The following is a 26782-nucleotide window of genomic DNA, read 5'->3' as shown; positions in this document are numbered from 1 at the left end:
GACCAGAGGACACAGGACAACATCCAAACCATATCCACACCTGCGAGAACCCAGCGCCTCGCGAAGGGGGTAAGATACAAGCTCCGGCCTGGCAGGACCTGAGCGCCCCTCCCGCCAGCTCCCAGCGGGAGAAGAGTGGGCAGAGCGGGAGGGAGAGGGAGCCAAGGACTGCTGAACACCCAGCCACAGCCATCCGGACCAGAGTGTGGACATGGTGCATGCGCGGGGCCCTGGATACTAGGGAAACGGGGCAGCAAGAACGGTGAGCAGGTGCCGGAGGCCTGGCGCCAGAGGACATGGAAAAAGCGAGAGGCCATTTTGCTGTTGTTGTTGTTGTTGTTGTTTTGTTGAGGTGAGTGCTTTTTGGAAGTCTTAAAGGGACAGGGAACCCAATACTAGGGAAACAGGGCAGCAAGACCGGCGAGTGGGTATCCAAGGCCGGTGCCGGAGAACAAGAGAAAAGTGAGCGGCCAATTTTTTTCTTTTTTGTGGTCGTTGTTTTGTTTTGGCGGGTGCTTTTTGGAAGTCTTAAAGGGGCAGGGCAAGACACCTAATCCAGAGGTAGGGAATCCGGGGATCTCTGGGCACCCTAATCCCCTGGGCTGCAGGGAGCACGGAGGCCCCTTATGGAGATAAATAGCCTCCCGGCAGCTCCCCCTCCAATGCGACTCCACCAATTTGGAGCAGAAGCCCAAGCCAGGCCACGCCCACAGCCAACAGCGGAGACAAACTCCATAGCAGCCAGGCAGAAAGCAGAAGCCCTGTCTGCGCCAGCTACCCAGCACAAGCCACTAGAGGTCGCTGTTCTCCCAGGAGAGGAGGGCCACAAACCAACAAGAAGGGAAGTTCTTCCAGCTGTCACTCGTCCCAGCTCTGCAAACTATTCCTATCACCATGAAAAGACAAAATTACAGGCAAACCAAGATAACAGAGACTCCAGAGGAGACAGTCCTAACCAGTCTTCCTGACAAAGAATTCAAAATAGAAATCATAAACATGCTGACAGAGATGCAGAGAAATACACAAGAGATATGGGATGAAGTCCGGAGGGAGATCACAGATGCCAGGAAGGAGATCGCAGAAATGAAACAAACTCTGGAGGGGTTTATAAGCAGAATGGATAAGATGCAAGAGGCCACGGATGGAATTGAAACCAGAGAACAGGAACACATAGAAGCTGACATAGAGAGAGATAAAAGGATCTCCAGGAATGAAACAATATTTAGAGAACTGTGTGACCAATCCAAAAGGAACAGTATCCATATTATAGGGGTACCAGAAGAAGAAGAGAGAGGAAAACGGATGGAAAGTATCTTGGAAGAAATAATTGCTGAAAACTTCCCCGAACTGGGGGAGGAAATAATCGAACAGACCACGGAAATACACAGAACCCCCAACAGAAAGGATCCAAGGAGGACAACACCAAGACACATAATAATTAAAATGGCAAAGATCAAGGACAAGGAAAGAGTTTTAAAGGCAGCTAGAGAGAAAAAGGTCACCTATACAGGAAAACCCATCAGGCTAACATCAGACTTCTCGACAGAAACCCTACAGGCCAGAAGAGAATGGCATGATATATTTAATGCAATGAACCAGAAGGGCCTTGAACCAAGGATACTGTATCCAGCACAACTATCATTTAAATATGATGGTGGGATTAAACAATTCCCAGACAAGCAGAAGCTGAGGGAATTTGCTTCCCACAAACCACCTCTACAGTACATCTTACAGGGACTGCTCTAGATGGGAGAACTCCAAGAAAGAGCACAGAACAAAACACACAACATATGAAGAATGGAGGAGGAGGAATAAGAAGGGAGAGAAGAAAAGAATCTCCAGACAGTGTATATAACAGCTCAAAGAGCGAGCTAAGTTAGGCAGTAAGATACTAAAGAGGCTAACCTTGAAACTTTGGTAACCACGAATTTAAAGCCTGCAATGGCAATAAGTACATATCTTTCAATAGTCACCCTAAATGTAAATGGACTGAATGCACCAATCAAAAGACACAGAGTAAAAGAATGGATAAAAAAGCAAGACCCATCTATATGCTGCTTACAGGAAACTCACCTCAAACCCAAAGACATGTACAGACTAAAAGTCAAGGGATGGAAAAACATATTTCAGGCAAACAACAGCGAGAAGAAAGCAGGGGTTGCAGTACTAATATCAGACAAAATAGACTTCAAAACAAAAAAGTAACAAGAGATAAAGAAGGACACTACATAATGATAAAGGGCTCAGTCCAACAAGAGGATATAACCATTCTAAATATATATGCACCCAACACAGGAGCACCAGCATATGTGAAACAAATACTAACAGAACTAAAGGGGGATATAGACTGCAATGCATTCATTCTAGGAGACTTCAACACACCACTCACCCCAAAGGATAGATCCACCGGGCAGAAAATAAGTAAGGACATGGAAGCACTGAACAACAAAGTAGAGCAGATGGACCTAATAGACATCTATAGAACTCTACATCCAAAAGCAACAGGATATACATTCTTCTCAAGTGCAATGGAACATTCTCCAGAATAGACCACATACTAGGCCACAAAAAGAGCCTCAGTAAATTCCAAAAGATTGAAATCCTACCAACCAACTTTTCAGACCACAAAGGCATAAAACTAGAAATAAACTGTACAAAGAAAGCAAAGAGGCTCACAAACACATGGAGGCTTAACAACACGCTCCTAAATAATCAATGGATCAATGACCAAATCAAAATGGAGATCAAGCAATATATGGAAACAAATGACAACAACAACACTAAGCCCCAATTTCTGTGGGACACAGCAAAAGCAGTCTTAAGAGGAAAGTATATAGCAATCCAAGCATATTTAAAAAAGGAAGAGCAATCCCAAATGAATGGTCTAATGTCACAATTATTGAAATTGGAAAAAGAAGAACAGATGAGGCCTAAAGTCAGCAGAAGGAGGGACATAATAAAGATCAGAGAAGAAATAAACAAAATTGAAAAGAATAAAACAATAGCAAAAATCAATGAAACCAAGAGCTGGTTTTTTGAGAAAATAAACAAAATAGATAAGCCTCTAGCCAAACTTATTAAGAGAAAAAGAGAATCAACACAAATCAACAGAATCAGGAATGAGAACGGAAAAATCACGACAGACTCCACAGAAATACAAAGAATTATTAAAGACTACTATGAAAACCTATATGTCAACAAGCTGGAAAACCCAGAAGAAATGGACAACTTCCTAGAAAAATACAACCGTCTAAGACTGACCAAGGAAGAAACACAAAAGTTAAACAAACCAATTATGAGCAAAGAAATTGAAAAGATAATCAAAAAACTACCCAAGAACAAAACACCCGGGCCGGACGGATTTACCTCGGAATTTTATCAGACACACAGAGAAGACATAATACCCATTCTCCTTAAAGTTTTCCAAAAAATACCAGAGGAGGGAATACTCCCAAACTCATTCTATGAAGCCAACATCACCCTAATACCAAAACCAGGCAAAGACCCCGCCAAAAAAGAAAATTACACACCAATATCCCTGATGAATGTAGATGCAAAAATACTTAATAAAATATCAGCAAACCGAATACAAAAGTATATCAAAAGGATCATACACCATGACCAAGTGGGATTCATCCCAGGGATGCAAGCATGGTACAACATTCGAAAATCCATAAACATCATCCACCACATCAACAAAAAGAAAGACAAAAACCACATGATCATCTCCATAGATGCTAAAAAAGCATTTGACAAAATTCAACATCCATTCATGATAAAAACTCTCAGCAAAATGGGAATAGAGGGCAAGTACCTCAACATAATAAAGGCCATATATCATAAACACACAGCCAACATTATACTGAACAGCGAGAAGCTGAAAGCTTTTCCTCTGAGATCAGGAACTAGACAGGGATGCCCACTCTCCCCACTGCTATTTAACATAGTACTGGAGGTCCTAGCTATGGCAATCAGACAAAACAAAGAAATACAAGGAATCCAGATTGGTAAAGAAGAAGTTAAACTGTCACTATTTGCAGATGACATGATATTGTACATAAAAAACCCTAAAGACTCCACCCCAAAACTACTAGAACTGATATCGGAATACAGCAAGTTTGCAGGATACAAAATTAACACACAGAAATCTGTAGCTTTCCTATACACTAACAATGAACCAATAGAAAGAGAAATCAGGAAAGCAATTCCATTCACAATTGCATCAAAAAGAATAAAATACCTAGGAATAAATCTAATCAAAGAAGTGAATGACCTATACTATGAAAACTACAAGTCACTCTTAAGAGAAATTAAAGGGGACACTAACATATGGAAACTCATCCCATGCTTGTGGCTAGGAAGAATTAATATCGTCAAAATGGCCATCCTGCCCAAAGCAATATACAGATTTGATGCAATCCCTATCAAATTACCAGCAACATTCTTCAATGAACTGGAACAAATAATTCAAAAATTCATATGGAAACACCAAAGACCCCGAATAGCCAAAGCAATCCTGAGAAAGAAGAATAAAGTAGGGGGGATCTCACTCCCCAATTTCAAGCTCTACTATAAAGCCATAGTAATCAAGACAATTTGGTACTGGCACAAGAACAGAGCCCAGACCAGTGGAACAGACTAGAGACTCCAGACATTAACCCAAAATATATGGTCAATTAATATTTGATAAAGGAACCATGGACATACAATGGCGAAATGACAGTCTCTTCAACAGATGGTGCTGGCAAAACTGGACAGCTACATGTAGGAGAATGAAACTGGACCATTGTCTAACCCCATATACAAAAGTAAACTCAAAATGGATCAACGACCTGAATGTAAGTCATGAAACCATTAAACTCTTGGAAGAAAACATAGGCAAAAACCTCTTAGACATAAACATGAGTGACCTCTTCTTGAACATATCTCCCCGGGCAAGGAAAACAACAGCAAAAATGAACAAGTGGGACTATATTAAGCTGAAAAGCTTCTGTACAGCAAAAGACACCATCAATAGAACAAAAAGGAACCCTACAGTATGGGAGAATATATTTGAAAATGACACATCCGATAAGGCTTGACATCCAGAATATATAAACAGCTCACACGCCTCAACAAACAAAAAACAAATAACACAATTAAAAAATGGGCAGAGGAACTGAACAGTTCTCCAAAAAAGAAATACAGATGGCCAACAGACACATGAAAAGATGCTCCACATCACTAATTATCAGAGAAATGCAAATTAAAACTACAATGAGGTATCACCTCACACCAGTAAGGATGGCTGCCATCCAAAAGACAAACAACAACAAATGTTGGCGAGGCTGTGGAGAAAGGGGAACCCTCCTACACTGCTGGTGGGAATGTAAGTTAGTTCAACCATTGTGGAAAGCAGTATGGAGGTTCATCAAAATGCTCAAAACAGACTTACCATTTGACCCAGGAATTCCACTCCTAGGAATTTACCCTAAGAATGCAGCAATCAAGTTTGAGAAAGACCAATGCACCCCTATGTTTATCGCAGCACTATTTACAATAGCCAAGAATTGGAAACAACCTAAATGTCCATCGGTAGATGAATGGATAAAGAAGATGTGGTACATATACACCATGGAATACTACTCAGCCATAAGAAAAGGGCAAATCCAATCATTTGCAGCAACATGGATGGAGCTGGAGGGTATTATGCTCAGTGAAATAAGCCAAGCAGAGAAAGAAATACCAAATGATTTCACTCATCTGTGGAGTATAAGAACAAAGGAAAAACTGATGGAACAAAACAGCAGCAGAATCACAGAACCCAAGAATGGACTAACAGGTACCAAAGGGAAAGGGACTGGGGAGGATGGGTGGGTAGGGAGGTAAAAGGGGGAAAAATAAGGGGGGTATTAAGATCAGAATGCATAGGGGGGGTGGGAGAAAGGGGAGGGCTGTACAACACAGAGAAGACAAGTAGTGATTCTACAACATTTAGCTATGCTGATGATGGACAGTGACTGTAAAGGGGTTTATAGCGGGGACCTGGTATAGGGAAGAGCCTAGTAAACATAATATTCTTCATGTAAGTGTAGATTACAGATAACAAAAAAAAAAAGAAAGAAAGAAAAGGGGGATTACTCCATAATAGGATAAAACTAACTGTAAATCAACGATTAATGCATGCTTTAAATATCCTTAATTTTGATCACTTAAAGGGGGTCAGATGATTGGCTATGGAGGTACACTTTTCTGATAATATTCCATTCTCTTAAAAAAAAAAAAAAAGCAGTTCCTGTGTGGTGACCTCCAATGAGTTCTACACAATGGTATAAAGGGCAGATCAAAGTGTGGGCAAAGGGTCTGTTTGTGTTTATACAGAGGATCAACGCCTAATTTGGCTACCCAGAAAATGAACTAAGATACGATATGAAGAAGAACTTCCAACATCAGCCCTCTCTGGAAGAGTCATACCAGAAGATGATCATCAAAAAACCTCAACAAAGATCCAGGCGATGCTGCAGTTGTAGCTGCATTCATCCCACTGGTTCCTGGACTTGCCATTGGAAAGAAGAGGGAGATATCTAAGCTGGCCTGTGCATACAGTAAAACAACAAATTTGACTGGATCTACACTGTTGGAATTCAACCAACAATTAGGAGAGTGCAAGTTCTAGCGCTCCAAAATCTTATAACAGACTATCTACTGTTAAAAGAACATATGGGATGTGAACAGTTCCCAGGAATGGGCTGTTTTAATTTGTCTGATTTCTCTCAGACTGTTCAAGTACAGTTGGACAATATCCATCATATCATAGACAAATTTTCACAAATGCCTAGGGTGCCTAACTGGTTTTTTTGGCCTCACTGGAGATGGCTGGTAATTATAGATCTGCTTTGGTTATGTAACTGTATTCCTATTATGTTAATGTGTGTGTGCAATTTAATTAGTAGTTTAAAACCTATACATGCTTAAATTACTCTACAAGAAGATATGTCAAAGAAATAATCAATCTTTCCATGTTTTCTTCCGTCTGCTACCTCTATAGCTTTTCTTCTTCCTTCCTAATTACAAACCTTAAATAGAATTTGTGCCTCATATCGAATTTACTGAGTATCATAATTCCTCCAAGTGCTAAAGATACCTCAAGACAAATGCTGGGCATAGAAGCCACAGGGCATAAATCTGCAAAGAAGTAAAAAGCTAACCTTTTCAAACAATAAGGCTTCCCTCTCACTTACCAACTTCACATTTCCCTGTATGGCCCCGGAAGATGACTGGTTAGCCAGAGACGTGTAAGATTCCTCAAAGGAGGAACAACCTAAGACAGGCACAGTCGCAGGGGGGCCATCAGGTGAGAAATTGGGGATCAACAGAGGTGAGGCTTAGAACCTCTCCCCCCGTTTTGAGAGAAATCTTCTGCATCCGTGGATGTTTTATTGCCCTTGTATAGCTTGGATTAACACATAGTCTACAGGCACACACCTGATCATCTACATTTGCTCTCTTACAACACTAAACTAAGTTTTCTACCTTTATCTTACATCTACCTACCACTTCAGCATTTTATTAAAAATAATAATAATAATAATAAAGGGAGAAATGTGGGATCCACATATAAATCAAGTATAAAAATCAAATGAATACTCATATTTGACCTGATTTTTTATAGTTCATAATGCGTGATCAAAACCGAAAGTTTCTGTGATGACTGCCCTTGTACTGTTCACCATGTAAGAACTTATTCACTATGTAAGAATTTGTTCACCATGTAAGAACTTGTTCGTTATACTTTAGAAGATTGGAGACTTTTGAGAATTAGGCTTGGGGTTGATTAATGATTGTGCATTGAGTGTCCTATATAGAATTTTATTGTTGTTAACAACCATTTGGTCAATAAATATAAGATATGCCCTCTCAAAAAAAAAAAAAAAAAGGTCCTCTACATCTGAGATTTTTTAGATGTATTTGCCAAAATCCAAAGCAGCTGAATTCATACACACACACACACACACACAGAATTCTTTGGTAGAGTCTTAGAAATTTATTTTCATTTATCCAGAAAAAAAGAAAAACAAATTGTTTTCATTACCTTAACTGTGTTTATTGTTTTACAAGTATATGTATGTGTGATATCATATCAAATTGTACACTTAAAACATGTACAGTTATTATATATCAATTCAACCTTAATAAAACTGTAAAAAATTTTAATTTAAATAAATAAATAAATAAATAAATAAATAATAAAAAGTAAGTAAAAGGTCATGCTAGAGTACTGCCTGAGGAATATGAGATCCAAGCTAAATTTTAACTCCAGATTAGGCCAGTTTATTTAAGGTCTGGATATTTAGATTATCTACCCAGTCTCCCAAGCTTGAAACCTTGGCTCCTCTATTATATTCTCTACAACTTATCTATATCACTGGATCCTGTCCATTCACCATGGCTCAAGTCTGGCCCTTCCTCTGCACCTCTTCACCACAATCAGAATTCAGGCCCCAGCATCTATCCCCTGGATGAATGTTAACAAGCTCTACCAAGACTCTTTTCTAATAATCTCCTCCCTTGAGCCCATTCTTCTCATTACTACAGAAATCACTAATCTAATCATCTTTCCCACCTACTTAAAAAATATCCATTGATTCCCCCATTCCTTATAGCATACTAGGTAAATACCCCACATTATAATTTAAAATCATATATAAGTATTAGTCTAATCTTTCTTTCTCTATATAGATTGGAAGCTCTAGGAAAGCAAAGAAGGCCTTTTCCTCTTTGTTCACCTCTCTATCTCCAGAAATGAGCTGCATGCCTGGCATACTAAGTAGGCTCTCTAGAGCCATTTGATGAATGAAGAAATGAGTTTGACTTCCCTTTAGCACCAATAGCACAAGGGCAGAATATAAACACTGTAAATGAAGCAAATAACCTGATCGCATTTTATCTAAAACAGGAAAGCTCTATGCAGCTATAGAAGATAATTATTTAAATAAAATGCAATTACTATATAGTTACAGATAAGATTCAAACTCAGGAAAGCAAAATAGAATAAATCCGAAGTTATAACAAAAGCACTAACTTTAGGGTCTTGTACCAAGTCAGTCATGTAATATCTATTGTCCTCTTCCTGCCTGACCCCTCTCCCTTTACACATACACAAGAAATTTTCCAAGAAATACAACTGTGGATAACAGAAATGTTAAACCTCTGGAAATTTTAGAATTTGAAAAACAGTAACAAGATCTTTTTTTGTTCTGGATGCCTGGAAGAGGGAAACAGACAGATTTGGTAGTTATGTTAAGTAAAATATGAAAGTACTTAATTTTTCTAAGGCATTGGATATGACTACTTTGTTGAATTAGAAACATAAAAAACTATTTTATTATTACATTGGAAATGTGTTATTTTTATAAAATCAAATAAATTAAAGGAAAAAAACTATAGTGGAGAAGAGAATCTTGGCCAAATCCACTATAAACTGTTGTCTATTATATCCGGGTGTGCAAGTACTTTTAATCTCTGTTTTTAAATGTCCACGCGTCTACTGAAGGGTTAATTTAGTTGGTTTTAATGCAAAGCAAGAAACACCCGTATTTTTTTAAAAACCTAACTTAATCCTTATGCTGTAGGTAAAAAACCATTTCTAAGGAGAATAATAAGCAGAAAAAGTAATATGAGTAAAAGAATCAAATAAGATGTTATCAAAACATGATTTTTGAAAAAGTAACTGCATTTATAAAGTAAATTTGAAAGGAAAAGAAAAAATCTTGAAGAGTCACAAGACAAACCTTTCTCTGTTTTCACACCTATACTCTGAGAACAAACCCAGGGTGATGAATGATGCAAAGGATACTGGACTAAGATATGGGACGGGACTGTCATCTCTGTCACTTAACAGCTGTGTTACTTAGGACAGGTTATTTGTTGAGACAGTTTCCCCAATAGTCTGAAAAATTTCCCTATGGACAAGGTCAGGAACTTACCCTATGCTTTGACTTTACCTCTCAGGTAGAGTAATAGGCCTTTAAGTCTTGCACAATAAAAGGTGGAATGGAGAATGCGTGCAAATTTAAAGAGGAAGCAAGACCAGTGTAAGCCCTGGAGACAAATGAAACCAATAATTAAAACAAAATATACTGAGTGTGAGGTAGAGATATATATACTACAAGGGCACCCAAAGCAGCCCAGTGAGGGAACTCCAGGTCAGCCTGAGTAAAGGTAAGAGGGCACACAGATTCTTTTGGGAAACAAATGCAAGTTAATGATTCTGGAGATTAAAGCCTGAAGCAATAAGGGGCAAGAAATTAATATGGGAAGTAGGTGAAAGTCTGATTATAGAGAGCCCTATAGATTTACACTAAGAAATTTGTACTGAAAAGCATAAGCAAATCACCACATAGCAGCCCGTGATACCATTTCAGATGCAACCGTTTGACTCAGACGCTGCAGAATTAAGAAACACAAACAAGCAACACAAAGCCTCCAGGCAACTACCTTGTATACACAGAATAAACTATGCCAGACCCTTGCCCTTCAAAGGTAACGGGGAAGGGGGCGTGAGAGAGGAGGTACCTGAGAGGGGCAAGGGAGGGGCAGCACCATATCCCTGAGGGAGCCAGGAGGTATTCTGCAAACCTGTTCCTTGAGAAGACTGGCTGGACAATGTTCTCTCTCCATTTAGGAATGTCCTGCCCAAGCAGATTTCCAACTAGCACAGAAAAATGGCCCAAAGTGGGCAGACAGGGACACCTTACTCCTTTACGTTCAGTTCTGTAGGACTTGACCTTGTGAGTGCCCAGAAGTGCATCCCTGAAGGGAATCACCCAAGCCCTCAGCCAGCTCTCCTCCCACGCACAAGGTAATGGGAGGCAACCCTTTTTTTGCATGACCTCTTCTCTTCCAGGTAAAGTGGGAATGATAATAGAATCTGCCTTTAGGGGTTGTTTCAGATTAAATAAGATAATGCTTATGAATATGCCATGTGATAACAAGGATAAATGATCTGAAGCCTGCTTCTGTATTTCTATTTTCAATTAAACACAAATATTAATATTTTAGTGTCTGAAAAGCACTGTAAATTTCCTTAATAACACTCTTCTATTCATTTTGTAAGTAATCTAAGTTGTAAGAATAAACACTGTTCTATAGAATTATTAAAGCTATTTTTATTTTGCATAAAAGAAGAAATTGCTCTGCATAGATATTATCGGTTTTCCTTGAGGAAAAAAGGGTTGCTCACTATAACTATAAGCAGCGGGAAGCTGTTGTACACTGTGCAATATACTTACTTTACATTTAACAGTTTACTGATGAAGATAAGGATAGTCCAGACAAGAGATCAAGGGTTAAACAAATGGAACAACCGGGTAGTATTTTAGAAACTTTTAGGAAACAAAATTAGCAGAATTGATGATGGGGGATAAAGGAAGAGAATGAGGGAAGGAGTTGGACAATTCTCACATTTGTAACTTGAGTGACAGATCTGGAGATGGTACCACCAACTGAAATAGCTAGCACACGTGTAGTGAAGGTCAGATTATGTGTGGCACCTCTGTCATGCTGATCTGAGAAGTCTGTGGGCAATGTAGAAATGGCCAGTTGAGCCAGAGACGGGTAAGATTCCTCAAGGGAGGAACAACCTAAGACAGGCACAGTCGCAGGGGGGTCATCAGGTGCGAAATTGGGGATCAACAGAGGTGAGGCTTAGAACCTCACCCCCCATGTTCTGAGAGAAATCTGCCTATGTGGATGTTTTATTGCCCTTGTCTAGCTTGGATTAACACATAGTCTACAGGCACACACCTGATCACCTACATTTTCTCTCTTACAACACTAAACTATGTTTTCTACCTTTATCTTATATCTACCTACCACTTCAGCATTTTATTAAAAATAATAATAATAAAGAGAGAAATGTGGTATCCACATATAAATCAAGTATAAAAATCAAATGAGTATTCATATTTGAACTGACTGTTTATAGTTCATAATGCATGAGCAAAACCAAAGGTTTCTGTGATGGCTGCCCTTGTACTGTTGACCATGTAAGAACTTATTCACTATGTAAGAATTTGTACTCCATGTAAGAACTTGTTTGTTATGCCTCAGAAGATTGGAGACTGACGAAAATTAGGCTTGGGGTGGATTAATGATTGTGCATTGAGCATTGACTCCCCTATACAGAATTTTATTGTTGTTAACAACCATTTGATCAATAAATATGAGAGATGCCCTCACACACACACACACACACACACACACACACACACACACACACAAAAAGTATACACTTCCAATGGTAAAATAATAAGTAACCAGGATGTAATGAATATAGTCAAGATATTGTAACAGCTTGGTAAAGTGATAGCTGGTACCTAGAATTGTCATGTATATAAATGTTGAATCACTATGTTGTACACCTAAAACTAATGTAATGTAATACTGTGTGTCAACTACCCTTCAATGAAAAATAATTATCTACAAAAAAAAAGAAAAGGCCAGTTGACAACTGGATAGAGAGGCTGACAGGTGTGGCATGGAGAGACATTTCTGGGGAGTCACCATAGACAAATGATGGATGAAACTCAGAAAACAGTTAAGATCATGCTCTGAAACTGTGCAGCATGAGAAAAACACAGGTCAAAGATAAAATTTTGGCAGCACCAGCATTTAAGGGGTCAAAGAGCCACAGAAGATGAGCCTCTGAAAGGCACAGAGAGTGAATCGGTAATTAAGGAGAATTAGGAGAGCAGTATGTAGCTGAAGAAAAGTAGTTTGAAGAGTACCAACAGTGTTAAATTCAGCAAAAAGGTTCACTACAGGGAATCCTGGGAAGAAAGTGGCAGTTGTGGCAATACAGTTCTTGGATCTTTCCAACCTACCACATAAAAATAGAGCAACTAATATAATAGGATGACAAAGCATACCCATCGACACCAAAATACAGGGGGTGAGAACTAATCACCATGAGCCATAAAGTCCAAGTATTACCCACTGTGCAGGGGCAGATGGTGAGAAGTGATGGGCAGACTGGCCTGGCAGAGGAGAACCACAAGAAGCCAGCAGGTGTTCCCTGAAAGCCTGGCAGGCTGGTGAAAGAAGCCTGGCCGAGGCCTAGGAGGATCTGACTTCCTTGGTGAGCAGCAGGGAGAGAGGGGAGGCCTGAAGGGCCAGGAGAGCCAAGCCCCCAGCTTCCACACGAACCCTGTGTGCCTCTGCCCAGGACAGGGCTGCTGACAGGAACTTGCTGGACTGGAATCACAACTGAGCAGATAAGGAAGACGAAGACTGGCCTTACAAAATAGAAGACCCAGATAACAGTGGTGGAAGAAAACAGAGAATCTCAGCAAGCAAGATACCCCATTTTTGTGCATCACGCAAAAACAACAGGAGAGGGAGCACTGTAAAGTCAGAAAAACTACCCTGAGCTTCCTTCCTTCCTTTCTAAAAACCTACATAGCCAGAGACGGGTAAGATTCCTCAAGGGAGGAACAACCTAAGACAGGCACAGTCACAGGGGGGCCATCAGGAGAGAAATTGGGGACCAACAGAGGGGAGGCTTAGAACCTCAACCCCCGTTTTGAGAGAAATCTTCTGCATCCGTGGATGTTTTGTTGCCCTTGTCTAGCTTGGATTAATACTTAGTCTATAGGCACAGACCTGATCATCTACATTTGCCCTCTTACAACACTAAACTATGTTTTCTACCTTTATCTTGCATCTACCTACCACTTCAGCATTTTATTTAAAAAAATAATAATAATAATAAGGGAGAAATGTGGGTCTCACACATAAATCAAGTATAAAAATCAAATGAATAATCATATCTGACTTGATTGTTTATAGTTCATGATGCGTGATCAAAACTGAAAGTTTCTGTGATATGACTGCCCTTGCACTGTTCACCATGTAAGAACTTATTCACTATGTAAGACCTTGTTCACCATGTAAGAACTTGTTTGTTATGCTTCAGAAGATTGGAGACTGTTGAGATATAGGCTTGGGGTTGATTAATGACTGTGCATTGAGTCCCCTATACAGAATTTTATTGTTGTTAACAACCATTTGATTAATAAATATGAGAGATGCCCTCTCAAAATAAATAAATAAAATAAAAATCTACAGAATTTTCATCCTTCCTCCTAGAATTTCAGAAAAACTATATTCACATACACAATTTTTGTAAGAAAAGGAGATTAAATATGAGAAAAACTCCCTAAAGACAAATGTACATGAGAAACACAAACCCACAACACAGATGATACCCTAACATCCTATTTTAAAATGATCTAAAAAACATGAAAGAACATAAATCAAAATTAGAACAACTCAGAAATGAGGTGACGGGACTCAAGAACATAGTTACATGACCTGACAATGTGCATATGGTATAATCACAGAAAAATGGGGTAAGTACAGCAGAAGTAAAAAATTTTTTGAACTTATCTCAGTAGTCATTAAGGCTAGTATCCATATTAATATTGTATTTGTAATCTAGGATACAGCAAATGAGTAATTGTGAAATGTTCTAATCATATCTTCCTCATCTCTGGGAACTAGAATTCTTGTTATGGAGAAATGTATTTATTGATGCAACATAAAAATAAAAACCCTGTAGCCCCAAATCTGAATAGGAAATATCTATATGAACTCAATAAGTACCCTACCTATTATCTGTCTGTCATCTATCTATCCACACATATCTGTATGCTTATGTTTGAAAATAATTACTTACTTTTGCCTAGAAACCGTGACCAGTTCTAGTAAGTACCCCTAGTGCTCAGATTATGGAACTTGAAAAGCCATTTTCCAGGAAGCCAGAGCTTCTCGGATAATGACTGACTCCAAATGGGACAAAAATATACAAGATGAGCTTAGAACATTTCGACACACCAGAGAGCAAGGACGCTTTCAACAACTACTAGTGTCAAGTAGATTCAGAAGCCAAACTGAAGAAGGTGCCACCGGCCAAAGACAGGACAATCTGAGTTGCACCAAGAGTAAAAATTGTAATGAAGAATGTTAACATATATGTTTAAATCTATGAGTTCATAATGATATTTTTAAAAAGTGCTAATTAGTCACTTACAGATAACCAAGGAACCAATTCATTGTCTTGAAAACTGAGTATACAAAATGAAAGAATCAAGCATTTATCTTCCTTTCCCTGTGTGAACTGTGCCACTAAGGAACTGAATAGTGGATGAGGGAAAGGATTTTCTTATAAAATTATTCTAACTAAAGGATAAAATAAAAACAAAATAATAGACTATTACTACCTTGAGACTCCTAAGGAATTCATGGATCTAGGTAGGCATTGCACATCAACACTGCCAGTATCAAAAGGTGAAAAGCAGACAGTGCTAACCCCCTGAGGAAGGACCACAACACTGCTGTATCTTGCCAGAGGTACTGCACTGAAGTCTGATCAGGCCTGATTCTTCCTACCACTTCATAAGAACACACTGACCTGCATTAGGAGTACATAATCAGCAAAATCCAGGGTGTGGAAAATCACGTGAGTCAAAAATGACTCAGATCCTTCAACAAATCAACTGTCAGAAAAAGAAAGGGATTTGGCAGGGGCAGGGCTGGTGGAAGTGTGGGGGGTACCTGTAGATTAAAAGAGACTTAAAAGACATGTAAAATTTTTAAGGGGGGGTTGAATAAATTAAACTAAGGGGTCTAGGGAATATACATTTGGCTGATAAAACTGAAGAAAAGTAAAGAAGTAATCCTATAAAGTTAGGATAGTGGTTATTTTTGGATGGGGAGGATGGGTATGATTGGGGCTGGGCACATGGAACGGTAGTTGTTTTATGTCTTGAACTGGGATGTGGTTAAAAAGGTTGCCTTATAGTAATTCACTAAGCTAAACCTCCCCAAAGCAAAGATCAGTAAGGATAAAAAGTTCCTTTACATCAGCCAATTAGGTAGCAATTGATGATCTCAGTGAGAGGTGTCTCAAGAAAGAAACAGTAGGTACTAAAGCAGACACAGTCCTGAGTCTAAGGAGTCAAAACATTTTCCATTAAAAGACCTAAAAGAATTCATACCTGTTAAACAAAGTTATACTTTTGTTTATATTTAACATACTGAGGCAATATTTAATTTTTAAAAACATGTTTGTATTACTTTTGTTAATTATTTTAAACCTGTAAATGTTTGTGTTTTAAAGGACTTCATGATCAAAACAGGAACCCTGGGGGAAAGAGACAAATCCAGAAGAGCTCCAAATAATTTCTGTAGAAGTGTTTAATTCATGAAGATATTCCACCTTTAAAAGGTGAGTGGGTCACTCTGGACTCCTTAGGTGTGGGCTCTGCATAGTGACTTCTTTCCAAGGAGGACAGTATGAGGAAGAAGGAAAGAGAGTAACTTCACAGGAGGCAAACCTGACAGACACTGCTTCAGCCAGGTGATCAAGGTCAACCTCAACAGCGATACCATCACGCTAACAATATGCAGCCTGGATAAGATGTGATAAAAACTGTGCTTTACCAATGTGGCCTTCCTCCCCCAAAACCAATAACCCCAGTCTGATCATGAGATGGGAGGGGCTGTCTATAATATATCTAAGGAGCACTCCTCAACACTGTCAAAGTCATCAAAATCAAGGAAGATTAAAAAAAAAAATCAAGGAAGGTGAGAAACTCATAGCCAACAGAAGGCTAAGAAAACATATGACAACTAAAGGGCATCCCAGATGCAATCTTAGAAGAGAAAAAGGACATGAGGCAAAAACTGAAGGTAATGGGCTTTAGTTAGTAATAATGTATTGACACTGGTTCATTAATTATAACACACAGACCACAATGACACAAAGTGCTAATACAGGGAAAACTGGGTCCAAGATAAAGGAGAACTCTCTTATTTTCAAAGAGGTCTCCTTTCTCAACACATAGCATTCCTTCCATACCAGCTCCTCCTGTACCATCTTCTTCCTGCAGATAATCAAACAGCTCCTTTTACAAGTATCTCCCCCCGGCCCAGCTGTGTGGTGTACATAATTTTGCCCCTAAGCATATAATTCATTGTTTTAGATCTATTCTCATGGTAGTGTTACTTCATAAGTGTTTATTATGTTTCCATTAACAAGTAAATTTCTTAGGAGTGAGGGAGGCAAACTGGGAGGAGAATAAACACTGCTATAGGTGTCCTGTGTAAACACTTTCCTACTTTATACAAATGTCTTCCAAATCTCTCACTTAATCCTCGCTGTCATCCATGTGGTAGGTATTACTAGTCCCCACTGTACAGATGATGACATGAAGTTCAGAAAGACAGCAGTTTGGTGTGACCATAAGCTCAGTAGCTGGCTCAGTCCCTGTGTGAAGGCCAGGCTTCTACTGCATCAGCTGTCCCTCAGGTCCTCTCTTCTCTCACTTGTGCCAGTGCACTTCGGCTCTCAGGGAGCAGACCTCCAAATGCATTTTTGATGTGAACTAAGTTAAGGACTGATAACTGGGTGGGTGGCCATGACAGCACTTTGCTAATAATATTTTATGACCAAAGTCTGACCCTCCTATAGCTATTAAGGAAATTAAAGGACAAAAAAAACTTGGTGAACAGATATTATTATCAAAGTTGCTCACTCCTGTACCATACTTTGTGCCACTAACCAGAAAACTAGAAACCTTCTAACATGCTGTACCCATGAAAAAAGAAATTTCAGATTGAAAATGATTTACTAAGTTCACTTGTGTGGTTATATTAAAAAATGGCAACCACAGGACTGCATTTTATATCCTTTTCCCTGAATAAGGGGAAAAGGGTTTGATAAGCATCTTATTGTACTCCCTTTCACTTACTGCATCCTTATGAATCATAAGCCTATCTTATGAATCAGCAATATTTGAGCTCCTTAGAGAATCTGTGTTAGCTCCAAAAAACTTTTCAAGGCTTCATTATTTTCCTTTTAAAACGTTTGAAATTTACATTGCCTAAACTTCAAATGAAATAAGATTCTTCTTTGGTTCAAATAATCCAGAAAAGAAACTAAAAAATGTACTGTAGTAATTTCAGGCAGAAGTTAGTATCTAAAATCCCTGAACTGCTTTTCATACTCCTACACTACCCAATATAAATCTGATATCTTAGTTACATTTCCTAGGCAGGGTTTAAACATGATAACTGTATCACTCTGAGAGAATTTCATTGTGTATTATTTCCGTGCTATAAAAATAACAGGGACACAATGAGTAAGTGTTGATTACTATCAAAGTCCTAGCCTTGGTTTTAACTAGTGAGTTTATTAGGGCTTATTACATTAATAGAAATAATTAAGTTGCACTTAAATGAATACATGCAGGTTATGCGTAGACCAATAATGTACCTATGCCTGAACTGGGGATTAAGATTAATCAAACGTCCATCTGAGTCCAAATGTTTAAAAAGGCCAGAAGAAAATGAAAATTAATTAATGTAACTATTAAATAGGAGGTATAACAGGAAACAGATATGCAAACCACTAAACAGATTTAGAAAGCTCCAAAAGCCAGAGAAAAATGGACTAAGATGTTTTAAACAGAAAAGACAGTAGTTTGGTTCAGTCACACGGCAACTGATAATGCACATAAGTCTTGGCTGTTAAACGTGACCACTGTCTAATTCACAGATACAAAACTCATAATCGACTATCACTCAAGAATCACTCCTGCAGTCAGTTATCCACCATGGTATGTTTCCTTGAGAACCCCTCTATGTCAGGCCTCAAGTTGCCTCTCATCATCTGATTACCATTCACGTTTTCTTTGCACAATTTCAAATTTTGAGTACTTCTAAGTGGCCTTTTAGCTAAAAATTTGAGCCATAGAAAGATTAGTCTTAAAGTATAAGAGGACATATCATGGATTAACTTAGCACCACTTTCATGGAGATTTCTAGGATGCTTAATTACATTAATGATAACAGCAAAGTCCAGTCCAGGCATACTTGACATTCATGATCTATCTATGAAGAAATTGGAGTTCCTTTCAATCCAGCTAGCACCAGGCCACTGCCCAAGAAACCCTCCTTTGATAATGTTGATATTGAAAAGTATCTGCCATATTTTTAAAGTAAATATAAAAAGTTTAGAGGATAGAGAGTTTAGAGAAGTTGTGACAAATACAGGTTTCTAAGATCAAAAACACTGACATTAGGGAATGAGGGGTTTAAAGAAACGGACTTTACATGGGGGTTATAAAGAGTAAGAGTTTCTCAAAGGCTGCAAATACAAATAAATTCACAGGTGCAAAGGAGAGAGAATTTTGAGCAGTTACTAAGGGAAGTTGGGAATGACAGAGATTCATCTGTGGATTTCCAAGTCCTGCTGCTAATAATGTGTCAGTAGAAAAGACGTGGAACAGACAAGAGACACAGAACTTCTGTAGGCCAGACCCTATAAACAGCATTCAGTTTAACTAAGTTCAAGAACATTCACTAAAGGTATGCTTTGTGTGAAGTACTGGGGATACTGACTCCTGCCCTCAGTCAGTATTAAACTTGAAATAGACAACTGCTACACTGTCAAGCAGAGTCTATTTCCCAAGAGACTCAAACCAGAAAACTATGATAGTTTTCCAAAAGGTTACAATGAGTTCTTTACAGACTTATCATGACTGTTAACATGCACCGACATACTGCTTCACTGTCACAGCAAACTTAATTGCACAGCACATTTAATTATAACACCAGCCCTGTGGGGCAGAGTCCACTGCACCCAAGACCCAGAGTGTCAGCTGGTGATGCACCAATTCACATTAAATCTCTACAACAGAAGGCCAATTTTTGCCCAGTTATTCAGATGAGGCAACAGTGACACAGAGATTGTAGAACAACTTATTCCAAGTCTAAAGCTACTCTATGAAACAAATAGGTACCATTCCAAAATGCTACCAAAGTGGAACAGGAGAGCATAAGAAATGACTTGTAAGAATTTGGAAAGCCAGGGCATTGCTGGTGGTAAGGCAAAATGATGCAGCCACTGAGGAACACAGTATGGCTATTCTGCCAAAAATTACATAGGATTATCATGTGATCCAGCAACTCCACTTCAGGGTATACACCCCAAAAAATTGAAAGCAGGAACTCAAACACACATTTGCACACCAATGTTTACAACAGCATTATTCACAAACCAAAAGGTGGAAACAACCCAAATATCCGTTGATGAAAGACTGGATAAACAAAATGTAGTATATACACACATTGGGATATCAGTCAGCCTTAAAAAGGAAGGTAAATCTGACACGCACTTCAATCTGGATGAACCTTGAACGCATTATGGTAAGTGATCTAATAAGCCAGACACAAGTAAGATTCCACTTGAACGAGGTACCCAGAGTAGTCAAATTCACAGAGAAAATAGAACGATGGTTGCCAACAGCTGGTGAGCAGCGGGGAATGGGAGTTACTGCTTTATGCTTAGAGTTGGAGAAGATGAAAAGTTCTGGAGATGGATGGCAGCATAACAGTGTGGATGTGCTTAATGCCTGGACTGTACACCAATAAAAAAATGATAAATAGGAGTCCTTTCTGCCACTGTCTGCATTGTCCTGAAGTACTCTATGGTTTTAGAATTTTAAAAAGAAGGAAATTAATTGCAGCATTTCCACTTTTTACAAGAAAAAATATTTTGTACCTGCAGAGACCACAGATTACTCATGCATCTCTTTAGAATCTCAGTGAATCTGAATGATCAATATGTAAAATCATGCAGGAAAAAAGGAACTCTGCAATGATGGAATACTGTGCACAATCAGCTATAATTCCACAATAAAAAATTCTACATAATCAAACAGTAAACATTTCTACATATAAGAAAACTAAGATAAATGTATATGTTGGAATTTATATTAGTTCACTCACTGTTTTCAGTATCACCCAACTCACAGTATAATAGGGGGGTAGGAAAAAAGCTACTCCAATTTATTCTTATGTTTCACATGTTTTCTAAGCTTACTTAATATCCCATTCTCATGTAATACATCTACTGAAAGAATCCTCTCTGTGGTCACATTCTGTCCTCCCCTACTCTAAGTGACACAGGAGAGAAATGCCTTATCAGACAAGACCTTGATCATGTCACCATGTTTTTGCCAGGTGATGCCAGCTACAAGTTTGCTGGCTTAAAAATTAGAATAATTTGTAAATAACATTAAAATATTTTGATTGCATTTCTAGAATTTATATGTTGGCATAGCATTTTAGATAATTCAGTTAGGAAAACTAAGAAGATTAAAGACCCATTAAAATAGTTACAGATATGTGAGCAAGAAACAAACAAAAAACCACAAACCTTCTTGAGAAGACACAATGGGTGGCATGTAATCAGGAATGTATTCTTTTCTTTCTTCTGCATCTTTACTTCCATGTTGAGGAAATTGAAGTACATTGTTCTTGCTAACAGGAAATAAAGGAATTTGATGTGGGAAAGTGACAAGTTCAATATTGTGAATATAGTCTTCTAGCTCATGAAGATTAACCCCCATAAGTTGGAAAGCTTCACCAACATCATCCAAAATCGGATCTGTTCGCCCATCTGAAACAAAGTCAAAAGCAAAGCAAATTATTTTAAGAAAATTCTGAGTACTTTCAAAATATTAAGAAAAAAGCATTAAGTTAATATGCAGCTTGAATCAAATATACTCTTTATTTCAGACCAAGTTACTGGCAAGAAATGAATAGATTTAAATGGAACATCATATTGTTTAAATATTAGAAAGCTGATTTTTAAAGTCAATTTTAAATATGATCTGACAACCCATCAGAACACCACAGGCAATTCATACTAACAATCAGCTAGTATAAATATCAAAAATAGTTTACAGACGGTCAACAGCATCTGGAACTGACTCAAAGTAAATACCCAATGAATATTACTACTTTTTTTCATCAAAAAAATACAATCATCTTGAATTCTTCCATATACTTTGCAATTTCAACCCAAGACCTTGGTACTTTCCCCCTCCCATTTTATGGCCATGGATTTCAAGACTTTTTCTTTGTCTCTATTTCTCCTATCACTGCCACAGCACAGGTTTCAGTTCTCCCCAACTGAGTCTCCCATGCATGTCACTGGCAGCACAATTTCCTTCAAATATCACTTTCATCACTCTGTCCCCCAACTCTCCTAAAGAGTATAAAGTATTTTCCACCATGTTTTGTTTCTCTATTGGTTAAATTCCTCTATCGGTTAAATTACTGTTTAACACTTTCCTCTAATACCTTCCAAATGGACTAGATACATATGTCAAGCTGGCCACCTCAGTGGTATTTTTATCCAGTTTAATCCCATTTGGATATCTGAGGTTATGCTCTTCTCTAACCCAGTGTGCTCCCCACCTTTACACAACTGCGCTTCACAGCTCTGTTCAAATCTCATCTTTCCTGTGAAGTTATCCTGCACCAAGACCCACAGTTCACACCCATCTTTCCTTTACCTTATTCTTTTTGCATTTATTGCCTATACCATGCAATTACTAAGTTACAGTACTAGTCTTAAAGCCATTCTGAAAGATTCAGCCCCTACTTTCAGCGCACACACACATATTTAATGCACAATATAAAGTATAGATATATATCTGCCCCTGAATGTTCTGACAAATTGTTAAGTTTAAAAATGCATTATTTGTTGAATTAATAGTAATTTCTGATGTTTGCTTTAACCTGAGTGCAATTTTTTAAAAAGGAACAAACACTGTCAGTTTGTTTCTGCTGACTTTTGACACACTTGTGCATACCTTAGGGCCAGGACTGTGCCTTAGAAATTTTGTCTTCAACACCTAGCACAGTACTCAGGTCATAAATGGTGCCAATAAACATTTGCCAAAAAGATAACGATTTAAAGGAGCAGAATACAAGACTGCATAGTGATAACCTGAGGTTACAGAATGCAAACCTGAAATAAGGACAGTATGGAAAAAAAGAATCTACAAAGTCTGTAACTAATAAGCATGCCAGGAATTAGCATTTTTAAAAATTAGCAAACTGCAATGGAGAATAATGAACCTGATAATCACATTCTCACTACAAGCGAGGAAACTGACTACAGAAATTGGGTAATCGGGAAAGAGGCTTATATTAACACCTCACGATGATGGTTTGATGACTTTGGAACACCTGGTTACTTGCAGCGCCAGCACACATTCTAGTTCTGTGTATAAGGCACGAAGGGTAACTATGTATTCAAGGGATGTTTTGATTACCTCAAGGTACAGAACATCTGCCCTTACTTAGGGACTTGGTAACAAAAATATAATCTGGACTATGCATAACACTAACAGTATACTCAAGGACCATGAAAGGGGAGGGAGGGAAAAGAAGCAAAAGCCCCAAAGTCAATGAGCTGGTGGCACTCTTTCAAGAGAACAATGAATGAGAGTTACTCTGCAGTTCCAAACTTAAATTAGAAGTATCAGTGAAACCAAGCATTCCAAAAATACTTTGACTCAAAACAGCTATTACTGTAGTGGGTTATCAGTTTTTTCATTGATTCAACATTTCCTGGGTGCCAATTATACTATGATACCATAGTAGGTGACAGAATACAAATATAATAAATTTGCCTCCTGAGCAGAAAGGGGTGGCGGAGCTATACATGGATGATTACAAAACAAGGTGGTAACGTAACAGGAATATGTACAGTATTATGACAGCAAATAACAAGAGTTTCCTAAAGCAAATGATGAGTGAACCTTAAAATATAAGTAGTACTACTGGTGGACTAGGGGGTAAAGGAGACTCTAGGAAACAGTATTATCCATATAGGAGTGGATAGCTTCAACTGTTTTGGAAAAGGCAGGTGGCTCGGGCAGAAGATAAGAAAAATACTAACTCACAAATGGATCTGTGTGCTGTTTGAGAGTTTAGATTTTCAGCCTGTAACTGATAGAGCACAACTGAAATATTTTTAAGAATGACATGACGGGATGTGTTGTGGACAGATTATTTTGGCAAGCTGGAAGGTGAAATGGAATTTGGGGCCTAAGATGTATCTGTAGGTCTCAATTTTTCAGTCTAAGAACCATTGTAATGAAACAAAATATCTTAAGAAACACTTCACCCAGTTCTCCAGCTTACCACCTTAAAATAATGACCTGAAACTTTAAAATGAATGGTAGTTTCTTCCACACCTACACACACACACACACACACACACACACACACACACACACACACACACACACACACGTACACTTACTTTTACATCAGTGATATCAGTGTGGCTTCTATTAAATATTCCAAATTATTAACTGTCACCAGCTATAATACTACCGAACATTTCACTTAAAAACCATAAATACTGTAGCCCAGATTACCTGCACATGATCCTTCTACCACACTTTGATAAACACTGACGTAAAACTTTAAAAGAGGAAATCAATGGTAACTGAGATGAAAGTGAAAGGTAATCTAAATGAAACTGACAAACTGCCCTTGGGAAAGACTAAGAAGAGATGCTGTCTATGAAATGAACAGATACAGAAAGATGAGGCAGTGTCCCTAAGCGAGCAGAGCTGTCAACGAGTCTGCTGTTAGGAGCTGAAGAATGGCCAGCCTTGTAAGAAACGGCCGGTAGACGGAGCGCCTGTGACAACTAGTTGTAGTAGTTTGCGGGCAAGGGAGGAAAAGGACCAAAGTAAAAGAAGCTGTAAGGCATTCTGGAGGTGGTTCTACACGCAGCAAAAACGAGAGGATGAGAAAGGCCGATGCACATTTCTGATCAGAGAAGAGGCGAGATGGTGTGGAGCCGGGAGCGGAGACAGGGTTCCCGGCTGGAGGCGGGAAGTTAGCGGATGAGGAAGAGGCACCAGAGGGATGACTAGAGTTTCCAGGGGCCAGTGGAAGACCAGGGGCGTCGGGGACGGGAAGATACCGGATCTCTGAGTAGGGGTGAAGGACGAACACCTCGGAGACGGCGAGATAGCGAAGGGAAGACCGGAGGTGTTACTGTGACCGGCCAGAGGCAGCCCTCCCGCCCCCAGCCCAGCACTCACAGAGCTCGGAGTACCGATGGCAGCCCCGTCCCAACTGCTGCAGATAGCGCTGCAGCACGTCTGTGAGAAGGTGGCAGGCGCTGAGTTGCACCGAGTCCCAGCCCAGCGCCTGGCAGATCTGCGCCACCGAGACCATCAACAACGACCTGGAGTAACTCTCGCACATCCCGCTCGTGGAGTCCACCGCAGCCCTCGCTGCCACTTCTCTCCACCCCACCGCCTACCCTTAACAGAGCCCCTGATTCATCCTCTGGGACCCCCGTGGCGGGGATATCATCCCCCGACCCCTGGCGACCACCTCAAAGCCCCAGCAGCACGGAGCGCGCCAGCCTGAGAGCCGCCATTTTGGACTCGCTCCGCCTCCCGCTGGACGGTCGCCGGGGTGAGGCAGCACTAGCCGAGTACTGAGGGCGCCGATGCGGAAGCTCCACCCCAGGGAGCAGACCGATGGCGTCGGCATCCACTCCCGGGCCTGGGCGGCTGCGGGAAACGGGGCGGAACGGGGCGGGGCGGGGGCTGCACGCGGGTGGCGGTTTCCTGGGGCCCGCTGGGGGCACAAGAGGAGGGCTTGCCGGGGGCTGTGGGTAAGGGACGGGCCGGGGTGTGAGGCTGGAATGCGGGTGTTCGAGAGCAGAGGGAACTCGAGAGGCTGTGAGTGCAGGGACGGGATTCGGGGCGTGGGAACCTCAGCGCGCCTCTGCACGTGGGTCTGATACGGTCTCGCTTCTGCCCACAAATAAAATACATAAATTGAGCTGCAGTGGCCTCGGTCAGAATTGATGGGGTCACCCGAAGACTTAAGATCCATCATATTCTCCACCGTCCTCTAGGTTCCTCTCACCTTAGCTAACACCGCTGCTGGTCTCAATGGCTTACCTGGTCTCATACGCAGGATGTTTGAGCCCCTTGTTTTCATGCTCTTTGGAGGCAGTGGCTGTTGAGCTGGTTCGTGGACCATCAGCACTGGGCAGCAGAGTACCAAGAGGTGTCATTGGGTCCGAACATTCCTGGCCGCCCACTGTAGCAGGTCCTCCTGACCATAAGGGTCGGTTACTCATACCTACGCCGTGCCTCTTTGCATGCTGGCTTGTGGCCGAAATGCAACTGTAGCTAATATTTCAGTGGGACCCCTGGTGTGCCCCTGGAGGGATGCTTTCCCGCTTTTGGAAATTGGAATTATCAACCAGGAGAAGCCAGAGTTGCAGGGACCAGAAAATCAGTTTCCCAGCTGGGTTACTGCAAGTGATGGTACGTGGGGAAACTCTGGCTTCCATCCCGTGCCCTCTACTTTCTGGGAACCCAGCACCACGGACAAGTTATGACTTACAGTGTACCCAGCTTTCTGGGGATCTGTATCCTATCCTTGCAGGGTATTGCGTGTGAGCTGGTGCCTTAGGCACCTTCAAGGCCATGTCATGGCTCTGCCAGGCTGACAGCTTCTCAGGGTGGCATGTGGAATGACTAGTAGATGGCATGTAGAACGACCACCAAATTCCACGGTCAACCTCCTTTGTTATAAAATGGATCCCATGGTCTGACAGCATGAAATGGGACACTGGTACATAAGGCACTGTGAGCAGGAAAGGCAAATCTGTATACACTTGGGATATAAACAAATAGCTGCTCTTTCTGGTGTAAAAGGAGGCCACTGCAATCAACCTGCTAACAAGTGACTGACTGGTCTCCTTAGAAAATATGTAGTGTGCTCAGATGGCCATAGCAAAATGCCACTGACTGGGGCCTAAACAACAGACATTTATTTTCTCACAGTTGAAACTGAAAGTGCAAAATCTGCTTGCAGGACTGATTTCCACTGAGGC

General features: G+C 40.0%; 1 protein-coding gene across 2 annotated transcripts in view; it reads right to left on the bottom strand.

Moving 5' to 3' along the window:
• Positions 1-25310, bottom strand: part of TAF3 (TATA-box binding protein associated factor 3) — a 183321-nt gene extending 158011 nt beyond the window's left edge. The window contains exons 1-2 of one of the 2 annotated variants that reach the window (XM_036908159.2): positions 24963-25310; positions 21263-21505 (exon numbers count right to left, since the gene is read on the bottom strand). In XM_036908159.2, the coding sequence (XP_036764054.2) occupies positions 21263-21505; positions 24963-25128 (409 nt within the window). In that variant the 5' untranslated portion in view covers positions 25129-25310. The remainder of the gene's footprint in view (positions 1-21262; positions 21506-24962) is intronic. The other variant, XM_036908158.2, reaches the window with a different exon arrangement.
• Between the last annotated feature and the right edge of the window lie 1472 nt (positions 25311-26782).

Source organism: Manis pentadactyla, chromosome 3 (genome assembly GCF_030020395.1).
Source record: "Manis pentadactyla isolate mManPen7 chromosome 3, mManPen7.hap1, whole genome shotgun sequence".
NCBI lineage: Eukaryota > Metazoa > Chordata > Mammalia > Pholidota > Manidae > Manis > Manis pentadactyla.
This window is presented reverse-complemented; position numbering and strand designations above follow the sequence as displayed.